This window comes from Centroberyx affinis, unplaced genomic scaffold (assembly GCF_046629955.1).
Source record: "Centroberyx affinis isolate AG114_WGS23_722 - 3 ecotype Tasmania unplaced genomic scaffold, CSIRO-AGI_Caff_v1 ptg003780l_1, whole genome shotgun sequence".
Classification (NCBI taxonomy): Eukaryota; Metazoa; Chordata; class Actinopteri; order Beryciformes; family Berycidae; genus Centroberyx; species Centroberyx affinis.
This window is the reverse complement of record NW_027281653.1, coordinates 78,574-95,352: the sequence shown is the minus strand read 5'-3', so window position 1 is coordinate 95,352 and position 16,779 is coordinate 78,574. Positions and strand designations below refer to the sequence as shown.

The 16,779-nt window shown below is 39.6% G+C and overlaps 2 protein-coding genes across 2 annotated transcripts in view; both read right to left on the bottom strand.

The window, feature by feature from the left end:
* The window catches only part of LOC139662399 (histone H2A-like), a 68,239-nt gene that overhangs the window by 8,981 nt on the left and 42,479 nt on the right, over nucleotides 1-16,779 (bottom strand). The gene's annotated exons all lie outside the window — the stretch shown is intronic.
* Nucleotides 1,122-14,998, bottom strand: LOC139662383 (ornithine decarboxylase-like). Its single transcript, XM_071541064.1, has 9 exons — nucleotides 14,910-14,998; nucleotides 14,071-14,191; nucleotides 13,266-13,439; nucleotides 12,900-13,072; nucleotides 12,578-12,794; nucleotides 11,286-11,369; nucleotides 7,823-7,982; nucleotides 3,544-3,665; nucleotides 1,122-2,453 (listed from the first exon to the last, which is right to left on the bottom strand). The coding sequence occupies exons 2-9, from the start codon at nucleotides 14,170-14,172 to the stop codon at nucleotides 2,211-2,213; spliced, it is 1,275 nt and encodes a 424-aa protein (XP_071397165.1). The 5' UTR covers nucleotides 14,173-14,191; nucleotides 14,910-14,998; the 3' UTR covers nucleotides 1,122-2,210.

Sequence of the window (16,779 nt, the reverse complement as noted above, 5' to 3'; positions counted from 1 at the left end):
TTCCTTCAGTCCCTTGTCAACAGTCAGACCTACCACCCCACCACCCACCCCAATAACCATCAATGTGGAGACCGTCGGCCAGGTGGACATCTCATTTGGTGCTGAGCAGACACAGGGTGGCAGGATGGCCTAGTGGTCAGTAACTGGAAGGTCCCAGGTTTGATCCCCACATGTCACACTGAAGTGCAGTTGAGCAAAACACTGAACCCGACCTAGACTGATGAAGAGCAAAGTTTCTGGACATTCTACACCAGCCTGATCTTGTGTGAAATGTGTGGCTATAGTTACAAAAAGTAATGCAAAGTAATTTCCAGTGACATTCTACAAGTTTGACATTGAAACAGCTTGGTGGAAAATAAAGGAGTGGAGGCCAGGGCAGTGGATGGGCGTAAACATTTGACTTTAACTCCAACAAACCAGGCTCAATTTAGATAATAGTAATACCACTACCACTACCACTACTACTACTACCACTACTACTACTACGAAGAAAAGTCCATCATTATATCTGTCCCCTGCAAGTACACCATACAAAATGCAATTCTTTGTAGAATTATTTTATTTTAAAACTCTTCTTTCTTTCTTTCTTTCTTTCTTTAAATTAGGTTGTGCCTGCATGCAGCCTATCGTCTGAGGAATGTCTCAGAGTGTGTAGTATTAGCATACTAGATGCTTTTTCATCAGTCAGTTTGACCAAATACATTGAGATACTTTGAGAGGAAGTTCCATCATTTTCATCATTTTCAAAATATTGAATTATTCGTCTGTTTTTTTTTGTGGGTTTTTTTCTGTGTGAATTAATTATTTACTTTAAAATAACAGAATTAATAAATAACAGTAGTTTTAGTATTCATGCAAAGTGAACTGAGTCTTGGTATGAAAAGAACACAATGTCAACAACACAAAAATGATTATTATTGTATTGCCAGTACATTATTTGTCCTGTGGACGTTCAACTTGTCAGCATTTTCTGTAGTGTTCTTTGATAACTGCAGTATATATGTACCACTACTTTTTACTGATATGAGCTGGGATGTTTCCAACCTCCACATTCTCAAACAATGCTTGCTGCATTTTCTTCTACTATAAACTCCCACAGAAGACAAGATGTAAGAACTTACTGCCACTGAATTTAAGTTCTAATGACGTGAAAGTGTGAAACCCTGGTGTGTATGTGTTTAATGTAAGTGTATACTACTGTTTTAGTACCATGCATGCACACATTAGTATTATTCTTATATCTGCTCTCTACTGTATGTATCATGTACTTGGTGAGATCTGGAATATCCTGTATGATGAAAAAAACATTGACACAACACAATCAGGGTTTTCACTTGTTTTTTAAAGCATATTTAGCAAAAGGTCCCCACAAAGCAATTTACCGAGCAATAAAATAATGCAAAATAAGAGAATAAAACAATCAAGCCTATTCTTTGCAAAGAAGGGATTTCCCTAAATGTCTCTGTATAGTACACATACATCCCAAATATTCTCATGTGGCCCTTAGGCTATATGACTAATACAGACTTGAAAAACAGAAAGGGTTGTGAGAATTCATCCCTAAACAAACCAGCTCTGAATCCAAATCTCAAATGAAAATGAGAGAAAAACAATCACCCTACAATGGCCGTCTACAATCCCCGTCTTTCACTGACTGAATCTCTGTGCACAATTCCACACAATTTAACATCTGTAAATGCATAGCCATATTTATCATATTTGTATTACCTGTATAGTGACACTATGCATATTCATATTTGGTACTTTGGTCAAACACTATATGCACCTTACTACTGAGCCCTTGTAAAAAGCCCTACTTATTGTATTGTATATACTGTATATGTTTTCAGGAATCTCTTCTTTCTTTGCTTATTATATTTAAATTCAACTTATAAAGCTTGATTGCTGCTTGTTTGTCTGTCTAAATGTCTGTATATTGCACTGCACCAACCTCACCAAGTCAAATTCCTCATATGTGAAAATGTACCTGGCAAAAATAAATCTGATTCTGATTCTGATTTGGAGGGAAAACAAATGTCATTTAGATCACAAAATATTCAACATGGCTTGTCAATACATTTTTACCAAGTAATATAACATGTTAAATGCTTATATGGATTGTGCTAGCTACATCAATATTGTGCCATTCTTATCTCATGTTCATACAGAACTTTTACAGAGATGCTACAAGGTTATTCATGTAAAGGGCTTCATGTATGAGAAGGGATTAAGGCTTGCCATGCCTCAGGTGTCACAACACAATAGATGTGTGCTTTTTCAAAGCCATTGAAGTCAGTAGACAAGCAAACTGTGTAAGCACCCATGTTGTCAAAGAGAAGCCAGTCTCCCACTTGTAACTCAGGCAGGCTGCAGTCATCAGTAAGCTTGTCCATGCTGTCGCAGGTTGGACCCCAGAGGACAGACCGGTATCTCTGCTCACTGCTCTCAACTGTCTATGTAGAGCAAAGTAAAACAACTCAAGATGTTATTAACTTGAAGCGATTATAGCAACAAAAAAATATTATACCTTCATGATACTTTTAAAAAGTTGGCATCATTAATTTTTGACTTCTTGGATTACTCAGATACATGTTTTGAAGGGTAAAAATGATGCTTGAGATTAGAGACACCAAACATATCACACAATTTTAAATAATGGTTTACAGATGATGACACTGATGATGTCATCATCTACACAATGACGTGTCACTAACAAAAGACGAATGGGTGGCATAAACCCACACAGAAAAAAAACAGCAGTACCAAAATAAACTAAAAAAAGGAATACATAAAAATTATGCCAACACTCTAGGTAGTACTCTCAATGCCATTCTTGTCTCAAAGGTGATACTTATGTATATTATTTTAAGAAATTATACGATTATTGCCTTATGTTAGGGTATCTCTAACACTTGCATTTCTAAGGAACATAAAAGGTTTCCAGATTTCCTCAAACACATTTTGTCTATTCCTCAATATGTAAGTTGTCTTTTCTAATACCATACATGATGCCATTTCGTTAATCCATTCTTTAATACTTGGTCTATTTGTTTTCTTCCAATAAAGAGCAATAAGCCGTTTGGCTTGCAAGATACACATGTCTGTAAGTGTATATTCCTTCTTCCTTAGTTTTAAGTTGCCCCAGATCGGACTGAAAAATGATAGAGGCTGGGAAATTTTCAAATATTTTTGGATGTCATACCACACATTTATCATATTCAGTACAATAGGGTTATTTGTTGCTTTCTTCAAAGCTTTCACTTTAGATGAGTACATGTACAGATGCAACGGTAGGTCTGGTTTAACAGAGCATGTCTCTAAATCTACCCAGCCTGGAGGGGATTCTTTTGAAAAGTAGAACATAATCGTTCGCAATTGGGCCGCCCAGTAGTATCACTGTAGGTTGGGACATTGAAGTCCTCCCCTATCATAAGGTAGAGTAATTGGTACTCTTCAACAGAACACATTTTATTTAAAGTTAACTTAGCTGCCTGCACCAGAATTTGAATCAAGCCTACATTAGGTTGGGTTGTTGTGTTTTACCCTGTGAAGGTAAGGTGACACTTTGCGATGGGCAGGATCATTGATGAGGAAACTCATGGACCCATACACTCCATCATTAATGTAGTACATCATCACTCTGCCAGGGATGTTCTCCTCGCTATCTGAAAAAAACAAAAAACAAAAAAAAAACATGCACACACACACAACATAGTGAAATCTGGAGGGTCATTCCTGTATGGGCTGCAGGTTGAAAATGCCAATAAAGGATGGGCATGACCGTTATGTGCCGGGGCCGGAGAAAACCCTGCCTCAAGCATTAATTGTTTTATTATGCCAGCAACAGACACTAGGTTCCTTTCATTTGAGGGCAAATGACCAGACACTCCTGCTGAGGGAAGCCCACTATGCCCAGGGTGGTGGTGTGGAATGGCGAGTGGGGTAAGCCTGAAAATGCTCCCCTATCCCCTACCCCCACCCCAGGCCCCACAGCTGACAAGGGGTGGGCACCAGACAGGGCCTACCCCTCTTTCAGGGGGCTGCCTCCTACTCTGCCTCCACCCCATGCCCTTCAGGTGGTGGGGGGTGGACAGTGGAGTGCCACACATCCAGTGAGTCTGATGAGGGGGTGCTAGACATTTTCAGTTTCGGAACAGAAGAGGAGGATGTCCTCCCCCCAGGGCAAAAGTGGTGGAAAAAGAGGTGGAAGAAATGGAGGGCGAGCATGAACAATCATCTCCCCTCCTCCGAGAGATCACCGCTAGGGCAGCTAATTCTCTAGGAAATGACCCGCCAGCGGTTCAGTGTACTACCCCTTCCCACTTTGATAATGAGGCTCGGGGTCGGCCTGGCCCCGTCCTAGTGCCCCTCCTCCCTGACTTTGAGGAGGTCATTCCTAGGCAGTTTGAGAGGCGTTTGGAGCCAAGTTGATGGACAGGAATTTGTAGGTGTCTAGTGTCGGTGCATAACTGAGACAGAATTGGTCGTGGAACACTTCCTCCTGGATCAGGACATAGCAGCCCTGGTGTTCCCCTCCATGTCTGTCTCAAGGAAACTCAGTTGCTCTTGGCATTGTATCGACACCATAGTCACAGGTGAGAGATGGACTCTCATGAGCCCTGGCCATAGAACTCCAACAGGTTTCCTTGCTGCTCTCTAAGCAAATGAGTGAGCAGGCTAATGTGGGCGGTAAGGCCTTGGTGGCTTTCCGGATAATGACATGTCATCTCTGGCTGTCCCAGTTCATGCTGCAGGCAGAACACTGCACTCCTGTGAGCTGTAAGCCATGTTTGGCTGACACTAACAGGATGCTTCAGCGGGCCTAGAAGGCCCTTTGCTGTGCTCAGGATGTGTCAGGGGTGCTGATGCGGAACCGCAAGTAATGCAGATGGGCAGCCACTAGGGATGGGATGATATATCGTAGTACAATAATTTGCAATATAAAATCATGACGATGTACATCGTGGCATATAACGATGTGCATCGGACGTACACCCTGTGAGCTATATTGTCTGCCGCTTACTGTAATCCGCCTGCCTCTGCCCCTCCTCCTTCTCCACCCATTACACAGTGCAAACACTTTGCAATGCAAAACCGCAAAGCCAAGTGGCAGACATGGCGGACAAGGAAGAGGATATTTGAGTAGAGCTTGCCGGGTGAGACGAGCGGCAGCGTTGTTTCACAGGAGCTCTACAGCGAACGTGGTGTTGGCTTCCAAACAGACCCTGCTACAACTGCCATAGCACAAACTCATTATGGATGTTCTGGATCGATATCTCCAACAACAACCGGCAGTTACAGCAGCTCTGATGAGCCCAGACATCCGATCAAATGCGAGAGATGCGGTTACATGAGCCATATTTTGTTATTCTGAATGAAATAATTTTGATTGAATATCCCCCCCAAGTGTTTACATGAATGTTAAATAAGGTTTGCATGGTGTGCGCTTACATGCTCCACAGTATGTAATCACATTAAACATTTCTGACATGCGTGAAATATAGAATCTAACATGGGCTTCCGTTTTTAAAACATGGACCTGTGTCAGGCGTTTGGCACCGTTATTGCTTTACTGTTGCTCTTTCTGATGAAGCTTTATCGGAACATACGACTTCAAAAGTGTCAGAAACAGACATTTTGCTTTGCACCCGTAATGATTGGGTACACTTGTTGTAATTGTCATCGGTGTATGCCGAAACTGGCCCGGTTAGGTGGAGTCAGCACTTGATATAAAAACAGACCAAGCCGCCTACGTCAAGCCCGAGCACCCCAGTGTTAATAACAAGTGGAGCCTACTCCAATAAAAGAAAGTGATTGGAACGAGTGTTTACATGACGTAAGTTTATCCATTGACCGGATTCTGAAAGGGTTATACCAGCCCTCTCAAACGGAATTAAATTTCATTCGGAATGGGCCAGTTTATTCTGATTGAGGTGGTTATATGAGGCATTTTTATTCTGATTGGGCTATTAACCATTGCAAGAAAAACATTGCTAAAAAGATTTATAGTTTTGTCAAATAAATAATGGAAATGTTGTCCAATCATACTTTGTATTCATCTGACTTTTATCACATCGAATCATGGCTGAATCGAATCGCGAACCCCACATCGTGAATAAAATCGAATTGTGAGATTACCAAGTCGTCCCATCCCAAGCAGCCATTCGACCCAAACAACTAATGTAGTCTCAATGCATGGTTTCTTACAATTAAAATTCAGTCATTACCTATCGTTATGTCTGATCATTGGCTTCAGGAGACTATGCTCCACAAGCTGTATGGAGTAATTTGATGTATTTTTTTGTTATTTTTATGCTCTTTTCAGAACTCTAAAGATCGGTAGCCAAAGACTTTTTGGAGAACGCTGCTATGAAGTTGTTCTGGCAACCTCCGGGTGTGTTATATGGACTACCAAACTTCACCTGTGTTTTGACTGGCATGAGGGTGAGCAGATAATTACTGAAATTTCATTTTTGGGTGAACTATTCCTTTAAGGGCACTCAGAGGATCACTCCCGATAGTAGTAGGCCAGCTTTCCCACCGTGGGATCTGGATAGGTTTTTGGGTGCCCTATGGCATGGGCCCTTTCAGCCACTTGAGACAATGGACTTGAAATAGCTGTCACTCAAGTCAGCATTCACTATAGCAGTGACATCAGCCAGGAGAATAGGAGAGCTGCATAATTTGTCTTCACTCAGGAGCTGCTGTCAAACAACACAGGAGGTCTTATGTCCAAACCTCACATTGCTCCTGAAGGTGCTCTCCAAGTTCAACTTAACAAATTGATTGAACTATGCCCCTTCTACCCCCCTCATGAAGGTGAGTGAGATGTCAGTGTTGTGTTTCATCACAGCCTTGAAGGTGTAGCTATATCCAGTGGACACAGGCACACAGATCAGTTGTTTGTCAGTTGTCTGTTTCAGGAAAACAGATCAGTTGTTTGTCTGTTTTAAATCATCATGGGCTTGGACAACCAGTATTCAAGCAGCCCTGGTGCCAGGACAACTTTGTTGCTGCTACTGTACTGCTGTCTCCCTTTGTTCCAGTTTTAAAAAACTTATATCCATTTTGTTGTTGCTACCGCTCGCACAAGACAAAAAGCTAACCAACGTCGTGAAGTCCACTGTTAGAACATCAGAATGGCAAAGCTCCACAAGGTCCTCACATTTACGCTAGCTCTTTGAGCTGCCAATTTTTTGCCTGTTTTGTTATGGTAGCCTACAAATAACACTAGCCAAATTAAAAATAATCTTAAACCAATGTGTATGTTTCAAACATTTAAAATCAGATTACCAATCAGCTTTGTGCCTATTTATTTCAACAATCCATTATTTCTCCTGTTTTTTTTCCACAGGCCTGGGAGGTGGGGGTGGGCATAGGGATGGGGGGACTTGGGGTCATCTTGAGGTGGGCTAAGCCCATCCTTGACGCCGGGGCTGTATCCAAGTCTAGAGTTCCACCGCATTGTGGAGACAATCCAGCAGGCATACAAGGAAATGGATATGCCAGCCCCAGTGCGAGTGCAGGTGCACTCCACATGGGGTGCAGCAACTTCTTGGGCCTTGTGCTGAGGCCTTGTGCTGAGGCCTTGTGCTGAGGCCTTGTGGTGAGGTTTGCACAGCAGCTATTTGGTCAGCCCCATTCACCTTTGCCAGGTTCTACTGCATGAATGTGGCAGCTGGCACCTCCGGATGTTAGTTTGGTTTCTGAACTACTGAGTGGACAGTGAGGGGAGTTACATCAGATTCTGTGTAAAGGTAAATGACTGGATAAGCAACACTCAACACTCACTGCGGCTTCAAAATACATTTCTATACATTACTTTGTTCAGCTGCTTCCTCCATGACGACCTTTTTGGCAATGACATTCACTGCCAGTGTGAACACTGACTCCATGTAGTATCGCCCTGGTTCAGCGATAATCTGCACCCCGCAGCCAAGGGGAAAGAATTCATCCAGGGCCAAATTAATGGCTGCTGAAATCTAGGATGAAAGGTAATAGGTGAAAGGCATATTTCACAGATGTTATATTTATATTTCAGACATTTAGCTGACACTCTTATGCAAAAAAGAAAATATGGTTAAATTCCTAGATCTCTAACATTACAACCAACCAAAAGGCAAGGCTGTGGAGGACCACAAGTGTCATGGAAATAGTAATAAAGCATTTCATTAATTAATAACTAATTGTACAATAAAAATAGGCATTAATAAATGTGTTTACAAATTAATTCATGAATCTATGAATAAATACTAAATTACAAAGTAATTCATTATTTGATATTTTAATGGGCAATAAAAAGAGGAATTATAAAAAATAATTTACAAATGAAATATTAATCCATTAATAAATAGATTTACATAGGATTTACAAAAACAACCATAAAACAGTCAATAAGTACATCTAAAAATACATTAATGAATTCATAAATAAATAATGGAATTTAAAAATGTATTTGAAAATGCAGTTTAAAAACAGAAATAAATAACTGGATTCACAAATTGAATTAAGAATACAGATTTTAATCAGGCATTTAAAAGGGCAATTTCCTTTCCCATTTGCATTTCCATTTCCCCGCTGCTTTTCCTTTTCCTATTAGCTATTCGATTTGCTTAGTCATTTAGCTTCTCCTTTTAGCCTCTCCATTTAGCCTTTCCGTGACACTTTGGGCCTTTCGCTGGTAAAACGAGGTAAAACAATGCAAATTAGCCATGGAATGTAACAAGCTCTCTGATTGGCTATCACCTGGCATGTCATATGCAGACGTATGACATGCATGTGGGAAGGAGAAGGTGGTAGAGGAAGAATTGCGCATTCGAAGCACTAAAATGGAAGAAACTTGCGCAAGGCCCATTTAATCCATTTTTTATTTATTTTTTTTTACGTTTTGTTTATGTGCTTTGGTTCTGACGTTACTACAGTCTACACTGAGGAGGCCTATATTCTGCTTCCAACCAGCTGAAATTTGCTTGACAGTTGGATGGAAACAAAAAACATGAAATAGATCTGTCCTTAGAATGTTCATTTATGTTTTTTTTTTTATTTTTTATTTTTATTTTTTATGTATGTGTATGTGTATAGGGCAGTTTATAGTACAGCGATTTATGATCGTCACCACTGGCGATAATCATATTCTATCGTCGGTCGCAATGACATGTTGTTTATACTTCCAGCGACAGGCGATCTGTCATCATTACGATGGTCGTTGTGCCCATCGCTGAGACTTAAATTGGATTGAACTTTGACCCCATCGCTGGCTCAGTTGTCATGACAACATTATGGAACTCTCTTATCCTAACGTCGATAAATTCTCTGAACTCAAATTAAACAGTAATCAACAGCTCTGGAAGACCATACTTTTATAATAGACTGTAGAATAAAACGTACACTGAGGAGACAATTTATGCTATTTATCTAGACCTGAATAAAGAAAATAGATTTACTTGAATGAAACTTCTTATTTAAAAAGAAAGAATGAAAAATAACATTGCAAAAGCAGTTACATAACATGTTATTAGGCTATTCTGCAGACTGGTTTACAAACTGTATCATTATTATTTTCCTTTCAAATGGTTACATTTTCAATAGTGCAATTAAAGGAATAGTTCTCATGCCAGTTGAAACTGGCATGAGGTGAAGTGAAGTTTGTCCATATAACACACAGGGAGGTTGCCAGCACAACTCCATAGCAACTGAAGTCAGTGGGGACCAGTACTTCAGAGTTCCAAAAAGACCTACAGTATATTTACACCATAATTTAGTGCAAATCTTACCTACAGCTGATTTGTTTTGGAGAAGGCTGGTACCAAGTTGTGCTGGCAGCCTCCCTGTGTGTTATATGGACTAACAAATTTCACCTGTGTTTCATTTGGCATGAGGGTGAGTAGATGATGACAGAATTTTCATTTTTGGGAGAACTATTCCTTTAAAAAATATATATATTTTGTTACATTGCGTTACTAAAAGCATACTGCAGTAGCTGGTTGACGCGCGGTGGAGGCTTGTAGGCTCCGACTCGATTTCAGAATGGACACAATAAACTTCACAAACTGGGAATACCGTATTTCCTCTAATAGTGGCCGGTAGTCAGTTAAAAGCCGGGTCTCCGATAATGGGCCGTGGTCGACACGAACAAATAAAGGCCGGCTCCAAATACAAGCCGGGGAAAAAAACAAAGGAAACAAGCGTGAATTTGCCATAGCTGCGACCACGTACTGTGTGGCTATAGGCCGCCAAAGGGTGGGGAAATTTTTGTGGACCAACCAACCAACCGACCGACCGATCGACAGAGCGAGCTCTAGAGCTGCTGGTCGCAGCTAAAAACAACGGTGGACACCGGTAAACTCCTGGTGGAAGTCTCTGGAGCATGCTGCCGTCGATTACCGTAATTATCGTAATGCATTGCAGTAACAAAAAAACGGCTACCTAATGAACCCCCAACAGAAGCAGAACAGAAAACAAGGAGGCTTCATACTAAAATATGAGCAAATATACTTATCAAACAGAGGGAATTAGAAATAAAGGCCTGTCTCTAATATAAGCCTGCTTCCAATAAAGGCCTGGTCCCCTTTGCAGTTGAGGTAAATAAAGGCCCGGGCCAATATTAGAGGAAATACGGTATTTGCATTACTTTGAACTGATGGAAGAAAAGGGTAAGAATATTACTGTTACCTGTATATCTGAGAACTGAAAGCACTTGCCAATGTGTTATGAGCGGTATCCGCTGTTTATTTTTTAGACCAGACATGATTAATCAAGGCTGCCTCTGTGATCATACTAGTTTACCATAAAGACGCCGGATAAATGAAAGCTGCTTGTTTTAGACAGTAGATAACAGTAGATAACAGTAGATAACAGCAGTGTACTCGGTGATGATTTCTATAGCCTACTAGTGAGAACTTTACCAGAAGACAAAAAGGTTGTGAAGTTTTTAAGCGGGTAACTTGAAAGCACTCGACTGAGTTACTTTTAATAAAGACTAACTTAGTAAAGTAACTAATTGCTATTTACAATTATAGTAACAAAGTAAAGTAACTAGATGAGAGCAAATGACTGAACCTCTGCAATGCGTTCTATAATCGCTCTAGTGTTTATACTTTTTATGAGCAACAGCATCCAAAATCAAAGTTGAGCGATGATGGACTGTTGGTGACTACCAACCAGTGTTGGTTGGTAGTGTTTTTCCAGGATAATGGGTGCAACAGTTTGATCTTGTACCACCAAATAGACATATGTTACACTAGTTTATCACTGTATTTCTTTAATGAAAACTTATTACATTTTACCTCTTCAAAATTCACTTGAAAGTCCTCGATCCCAGGGAATCCTCCACCAATATCCAAGAGACTCATCTGGAAGCCCAACAAATTCTGAAAAGGAATAATAAAAGCAAAAATACACAACATGCCTATGGTATAAGCAGTGTTGGGGATAACAGGTTATGTAATCACATTACTTTTCCCGGTAACACAGTATTAATGCACTACTGTCTAATTTTCAGTAATCACATTACAGCTACTGACCTGGTAAAAAATCGTGTTACTTGCGTTAAACACCGAATTTGAAAAGAGTTATGAAACACTGAGTTAATACAATTAGTTTTTGAACGGATATTATATGGCATCTGGCTTGCCCATTTCTGCTGATACTTGCATGCGAGCACAGACTGCAACTGCTACAGTACTGTAGTAGGATGTAAAGGAAATAGAGGCGCAATGGCAGAGAATGCTGGATGCTTTGATAAGTGGGGATAGCCTGCTCTCATTATTTCTAATTTACTTCATGTAAAGATATGAATATCATCGTGAAAAGCTATGTCCAGGCCAGAAACACCTATCCACAGTTGCAAACTCCACAAGCAGTCTGTCCAAACTATTGATCAGACGATATCGCTGTGTGACTCGTAGCGAAAGATCCCCGACCCTGTCCCCGACAGATGATCATTGATCATTTCTCTTAATGAAATATTTTACTTTGAGGGAGATTCCGAAGCAAGTAGACAAAAAATAAGCCTCTTTTGGCCTATTCAATAGACCTGTTGTTTCATCCTGACCATACATATTGGCTATTGACCAGACATTTTGAACACTCAGGGTGGGAAACGCTATCTGGAAAAGCAAGTCCAGCTCTGTACTACTGTTGTGAACCAAGATAGGTCATATAGATAGATATATATCATGAAAAACATATTTGAAATGAATGGAACTCAAGAATCCAGAGGGATGTTTACATTTTAATATATTTAGTCCATTAGCTATCAGAACCTAGCCTAGGCAGCTAGCTAAAGTTAAGCTAGCTTAAGTTTAGGCATGTAAAACGACTTTGGTTAAACATTTGTGTCCACAACACGTCATTTCACAAAATTTTATGACACTGTGTTGTACACTAAACATACACCATGTGCTAATGTGTCAGCATGTATAATCACAAAAAATACCATAGCATAATAAATACTGGACACAAAAAGATGACACTACTAACTTTATTGTTACATAATGCTAAATTTATCAAATAAAGTACTTCTCAAAAACCAATATATTTTTGTGATGTTGATATTAATGTCAACATTGCCACTTACTGCTATGTCAAAGACACGTCGGGCATCTGCTATGGCCTGCCTGTAAGCCGAGCTGTCGGTGCACTCGCAGCCTACATGGAAGCTGACCCCAACGACCTCCAAGCCCAGCTCTCCAGCTCGCTCCAGCAGCTTACCAACTGTCGCCAAATCGGCCCCAAACTTTGAACTGAGTCTTATCAGCGCTTTGGAGTCATCCACTGCAATGCGAAGCACTAGTCTGGACAATCATTCAGAAGTCTCATATTTAGTTCATGAATGCAGTAGGAAGAACGTACAGTATGATCAGGCTTTGAAGTGAAATGATCAGGATTTGGTCACTTACTTAGCGTTGGCATGACAATGAGCAATTTTTGACAGTTCGTCCTGGTTATCAAAAGTCATCATCCGAACTCCATGAGTGGCGGCATATTTGATATGGTACTCTGGTTTGCATGTATGTGCGTAAATGATTTCATCTGGTGTCACTCCAAGGGACATGGCCAGCTGAATCTCTGCCTGTATTTGAGCAAAAAGTGTTTCAAATTATTGAAAAAACATACTCCCAAAGGAAATGGAGGAAGGGTGCCACACATCTTGGAACTTTTTTTTTTTTTTCAATGAGAGAGAGAAACACAGAAGGAGAAAGAGGGTGAAAAAGACAAAAGGAGAGTGATCATGATAGATTTCCTTCAAAATACATCATCAGTACCTGGCTGGCACAGTCAAACCCCGTCCCCAGAGCACTCAGCATCCTGATAACTGCTGGAGTGCTGTTGCACTTCACTGCATAGAAAGGCTTGACTCGAGGCAAGTTATTAAGCCAACAGAGGTGCTTCTTCAACAGAATACCTAGATTGGCCACATGGAAAGGTTCTTTGCAGTCCTGATTGAATTAAGCAGAATAAACATGTTTTTGTGAAAATGCAGATCTCAAGACTCTTTTTATTATTTCACCATACTGTGACTATGGCAGTTAGGGGGATAACAGTATTGTGATGATGACTGTGATTGTACTGGTCTCGCTAGATGTCCCTGTAAACATTTATTCAAATAACTCCAGGAGAACCAGGATCTTGTTTTTGAAGTTTACTTGAATGTTTCTTTTTGTAAAACTGTAACAAACACAAAATGGCATACTAAAATTTCAGATGCAACAATGTAAGTAAAACATTTGTATATAATGTTAGCTTAATTTAGGAAACTAGCTTTAGCTGTAATCATGTATCTTCATTAATTGATAAAATAAACAATTCACCATAACTCTGACAATATTCCGTTGACTACTACAGGGGATGTCTCAAACAAGACTTATAATGATGGATGGTAAATGAATAACAAATGAACACTACTTCCTGTTTAAGCAGTTTCTTTGATTCCAGAGTTTGGAGTCGAGATCGCAACAGGAGTCGACTCTAATTCCGTTTATTAGTAGAATCGATTCTCAGAATCGTCGTGATGGAATCGAGAATTGACTCTTTTGGAATCGACTCTCCATCCCTAACAGTAATACTTACCGCTAAAGTGCGCTCTTTTATTTTATTGTCTATGAAATCACGGACCGTTTTTCCATTTCCTAAAATATCCATGTCATATTGCTCAGGGGAAAAAGCAGCCATGACTGATGTTATGTAGAATCTGCTGTTGCTTATGTAGTGAATAACAAGGGATGACAAGTGGGAAAAAGACATAAGCATAAAATTAGCAATTGCCAGTTTACACTGATCAGAGCAAAACAAACCAGTTAGTCATCTGCTTTCATTTCTTAATTCAATATCATACAAATTGTGATGTGTGATAAAGCAAATCCCTGTTGTTCACTGAGTTACCGAACTAACAGACTAGAATCCCCTCACTAAACAAAAATCTGGTTTGTTTCCCTGTGATTATGGCTACTTATAGTAGTTATGCAATACAGATAGGAGTCAAAAGCCAAAGATACTCAAAGGGCATTATGGTTATTTTGGCTCACACCTATTTTATTACCCTTGAGCAAAGTGATATTATTGCTATATTGTAGACTCCAGTGTAAATTGTGTCATTATCATAATCTTCAAGCTTTACCAAAATGTGCAAAATGTGCATTTTGATATGTAATCTAATATCAAAATGCTGCCCTTCAATAATGTTTTTCAGTAATTCAATTAAATTCAAATTACTTTATTTTCTGTGAGGAACTTTGTTTGTGCAGTGTACAGACAAGACAAATAGGACAATCACAAAACAGTCATGACTCAGTTATCAACATAATAGGTAGTCCATGTCTGTGACCATACAAATACTAAAAGAAACTAAGAATAAAATACTGTGATGGAAATTCTGAAAATAAAGTCTATAAAACAAGTGTCTTAGTCACCTGTTTATTCAGCTTTCTGCGCAGAAAGGATCAGTTACAGAGCATACAAGCTCTCGTGCAGAATGATACAGAGTATTGGGTGAGTCTGCCTTTCAAAGGAGGAATGTACGTGTCAAGGAGAGAAAGAGCAAGTGTTACAGTTGGAGGCCTGCGCACCAGGCGTTGACCAAAGCCCGGTTACATGAATGCAGAGTAATTTTCCATTACAATACACAATACTACTAAGAATAAAAATACACACTACTACTACAGTCCTAGGGGCAAAATAGGGTAAAATATCTATAACAAAATTCATTTTAATAGAGGTTTTAAGGCAGACTGCTGTAATATCTTAAATTTAATCAATCACTCTGCAACCATGAATATTTGGAATATTTCCAAATCAGTACAACAATCTCAAACAGCATTTGTGTCAGCATAACCGCAGATAAGTCATTATGTACTCACATACGTCTGGAAGCTTCCCTTAACTCCTGAAGGCAAAATAACACAAAGACTGCTATTCTCTGTCTTCTCAAACTGCTTTTGTTGTCTCATTTTTTGGCCACACCCACTAATATGACAGAAAATGCAATTCCCCTTACTCCCCTAAAGAGCATTTATGCAAAGCTAAAGTGAGATGTTTTCAACAGATTATTGAAGATGATAGCCTACTGTTAACAGCACAGCAGAGCAACAGCAACAATTAGGATGCCAAAGCAAAAGGATAGTGTTAGAGAATATTAAAGAATGATGATATTAAAAATGAATTAATAATATTTACATGTAGCTGGCTTATTTGTCATTTTGTGCAGTATAGCCTATAAATTATGTTAGTTTCCCAAAAAATAAATGAAGCCTTAGGGAGAATTAGGGCCATTCTAGATATATATATTTTTTTTTATTCTGAGAAAAAAACAGAAATTTGCGAGCAAAAAACTCAGACCTGTTCTAATCCCCCCCCCCCCCCCTCCACCCCCCCCCCCCCCCCCCCCCCCCCCCCCCCCACACACACACACACACACACACACACACACACACACACACACACACTTACACAAAGTTAGGTGCCCATGCCCTATATAAAATAGAGACAATGGACCATAAAACTGTCCATTTAAGCCTGATATGTACTTGGCAAACAAAACATTTTGATTTACCAGAAAAGATTGCAGTATGAAATTGGAGTCTTGATATGTTATTTTGTATTTCAAGTAGTGGACTAAAGATATGCGCTGTGCACAACATAAAAATGCCTGCATACTTGGCTGTGAGATATCCTAATCATACATAAACACATCAAGGAAACTGCAATGGCTTCAACCATTTACCAGACAAATTCTGGCTCGAGTAGTTACGCATTAATATTCAACACAAATACTTCCATATGATATCTATTTTAAATGTAGTAAACAATGTCAGCGAATAATGAAATGACAGCAATAAAACATATCATGGTCATGCCATGCAGCTAGAAGTCAACCTAAATATGCACACTCAGCTGGACTGTGCTGGTTTTGAAATGCCCACATCGATGTGGGGCTTACAGCCCTTCACGTCAACCAATTATATTACCAATTATTTCTGGAGACTCAACATAACATGCGCAATTGCCCACATATTTAACTGTGGGACTTACAGGTCCGCACTCCAAATAATTTCTGTTTTCATCTATGCAAATATGAATTTAGATGTTATTGTCCCAGCAGAGAACTGTAACACATTTACAAAAAAACAACAAAAAAAACATGCCTACCTTGTCTAATTTTCCAAAAATAGCCCACACAGTGAACATATGGACAGCAAATTCAACTGTCTTTTAGTCATGATGGTGTCTGAAGTTTATCATAACACACTCTGCGCTCACTCATGTGACATGATTACTATGTGC

Coding starts and splice junctions, on each gene's coding strand:
- LOC139662383 (XM_071541064.1), bottom strand. CDS start 14,172: ATGGCTGCTTTTTCCCCTGAGCAATATGACATGGATATTTTAGGAAAT. Junction 12,795..12,899: donor CATTGTCATGCCAACGCTAA/GTAAGTGACCAA, acceptor ATGATTGTCCAG/ACTAGTGCTTCGCATTGCAG. Junction 2,454..3,543: donor TGTCACCTTACCTTCACAGG/GTAAAACACAAC, acceptor TGCTCTACATAG/ACAGTTGAGAGCAGTGAGCA.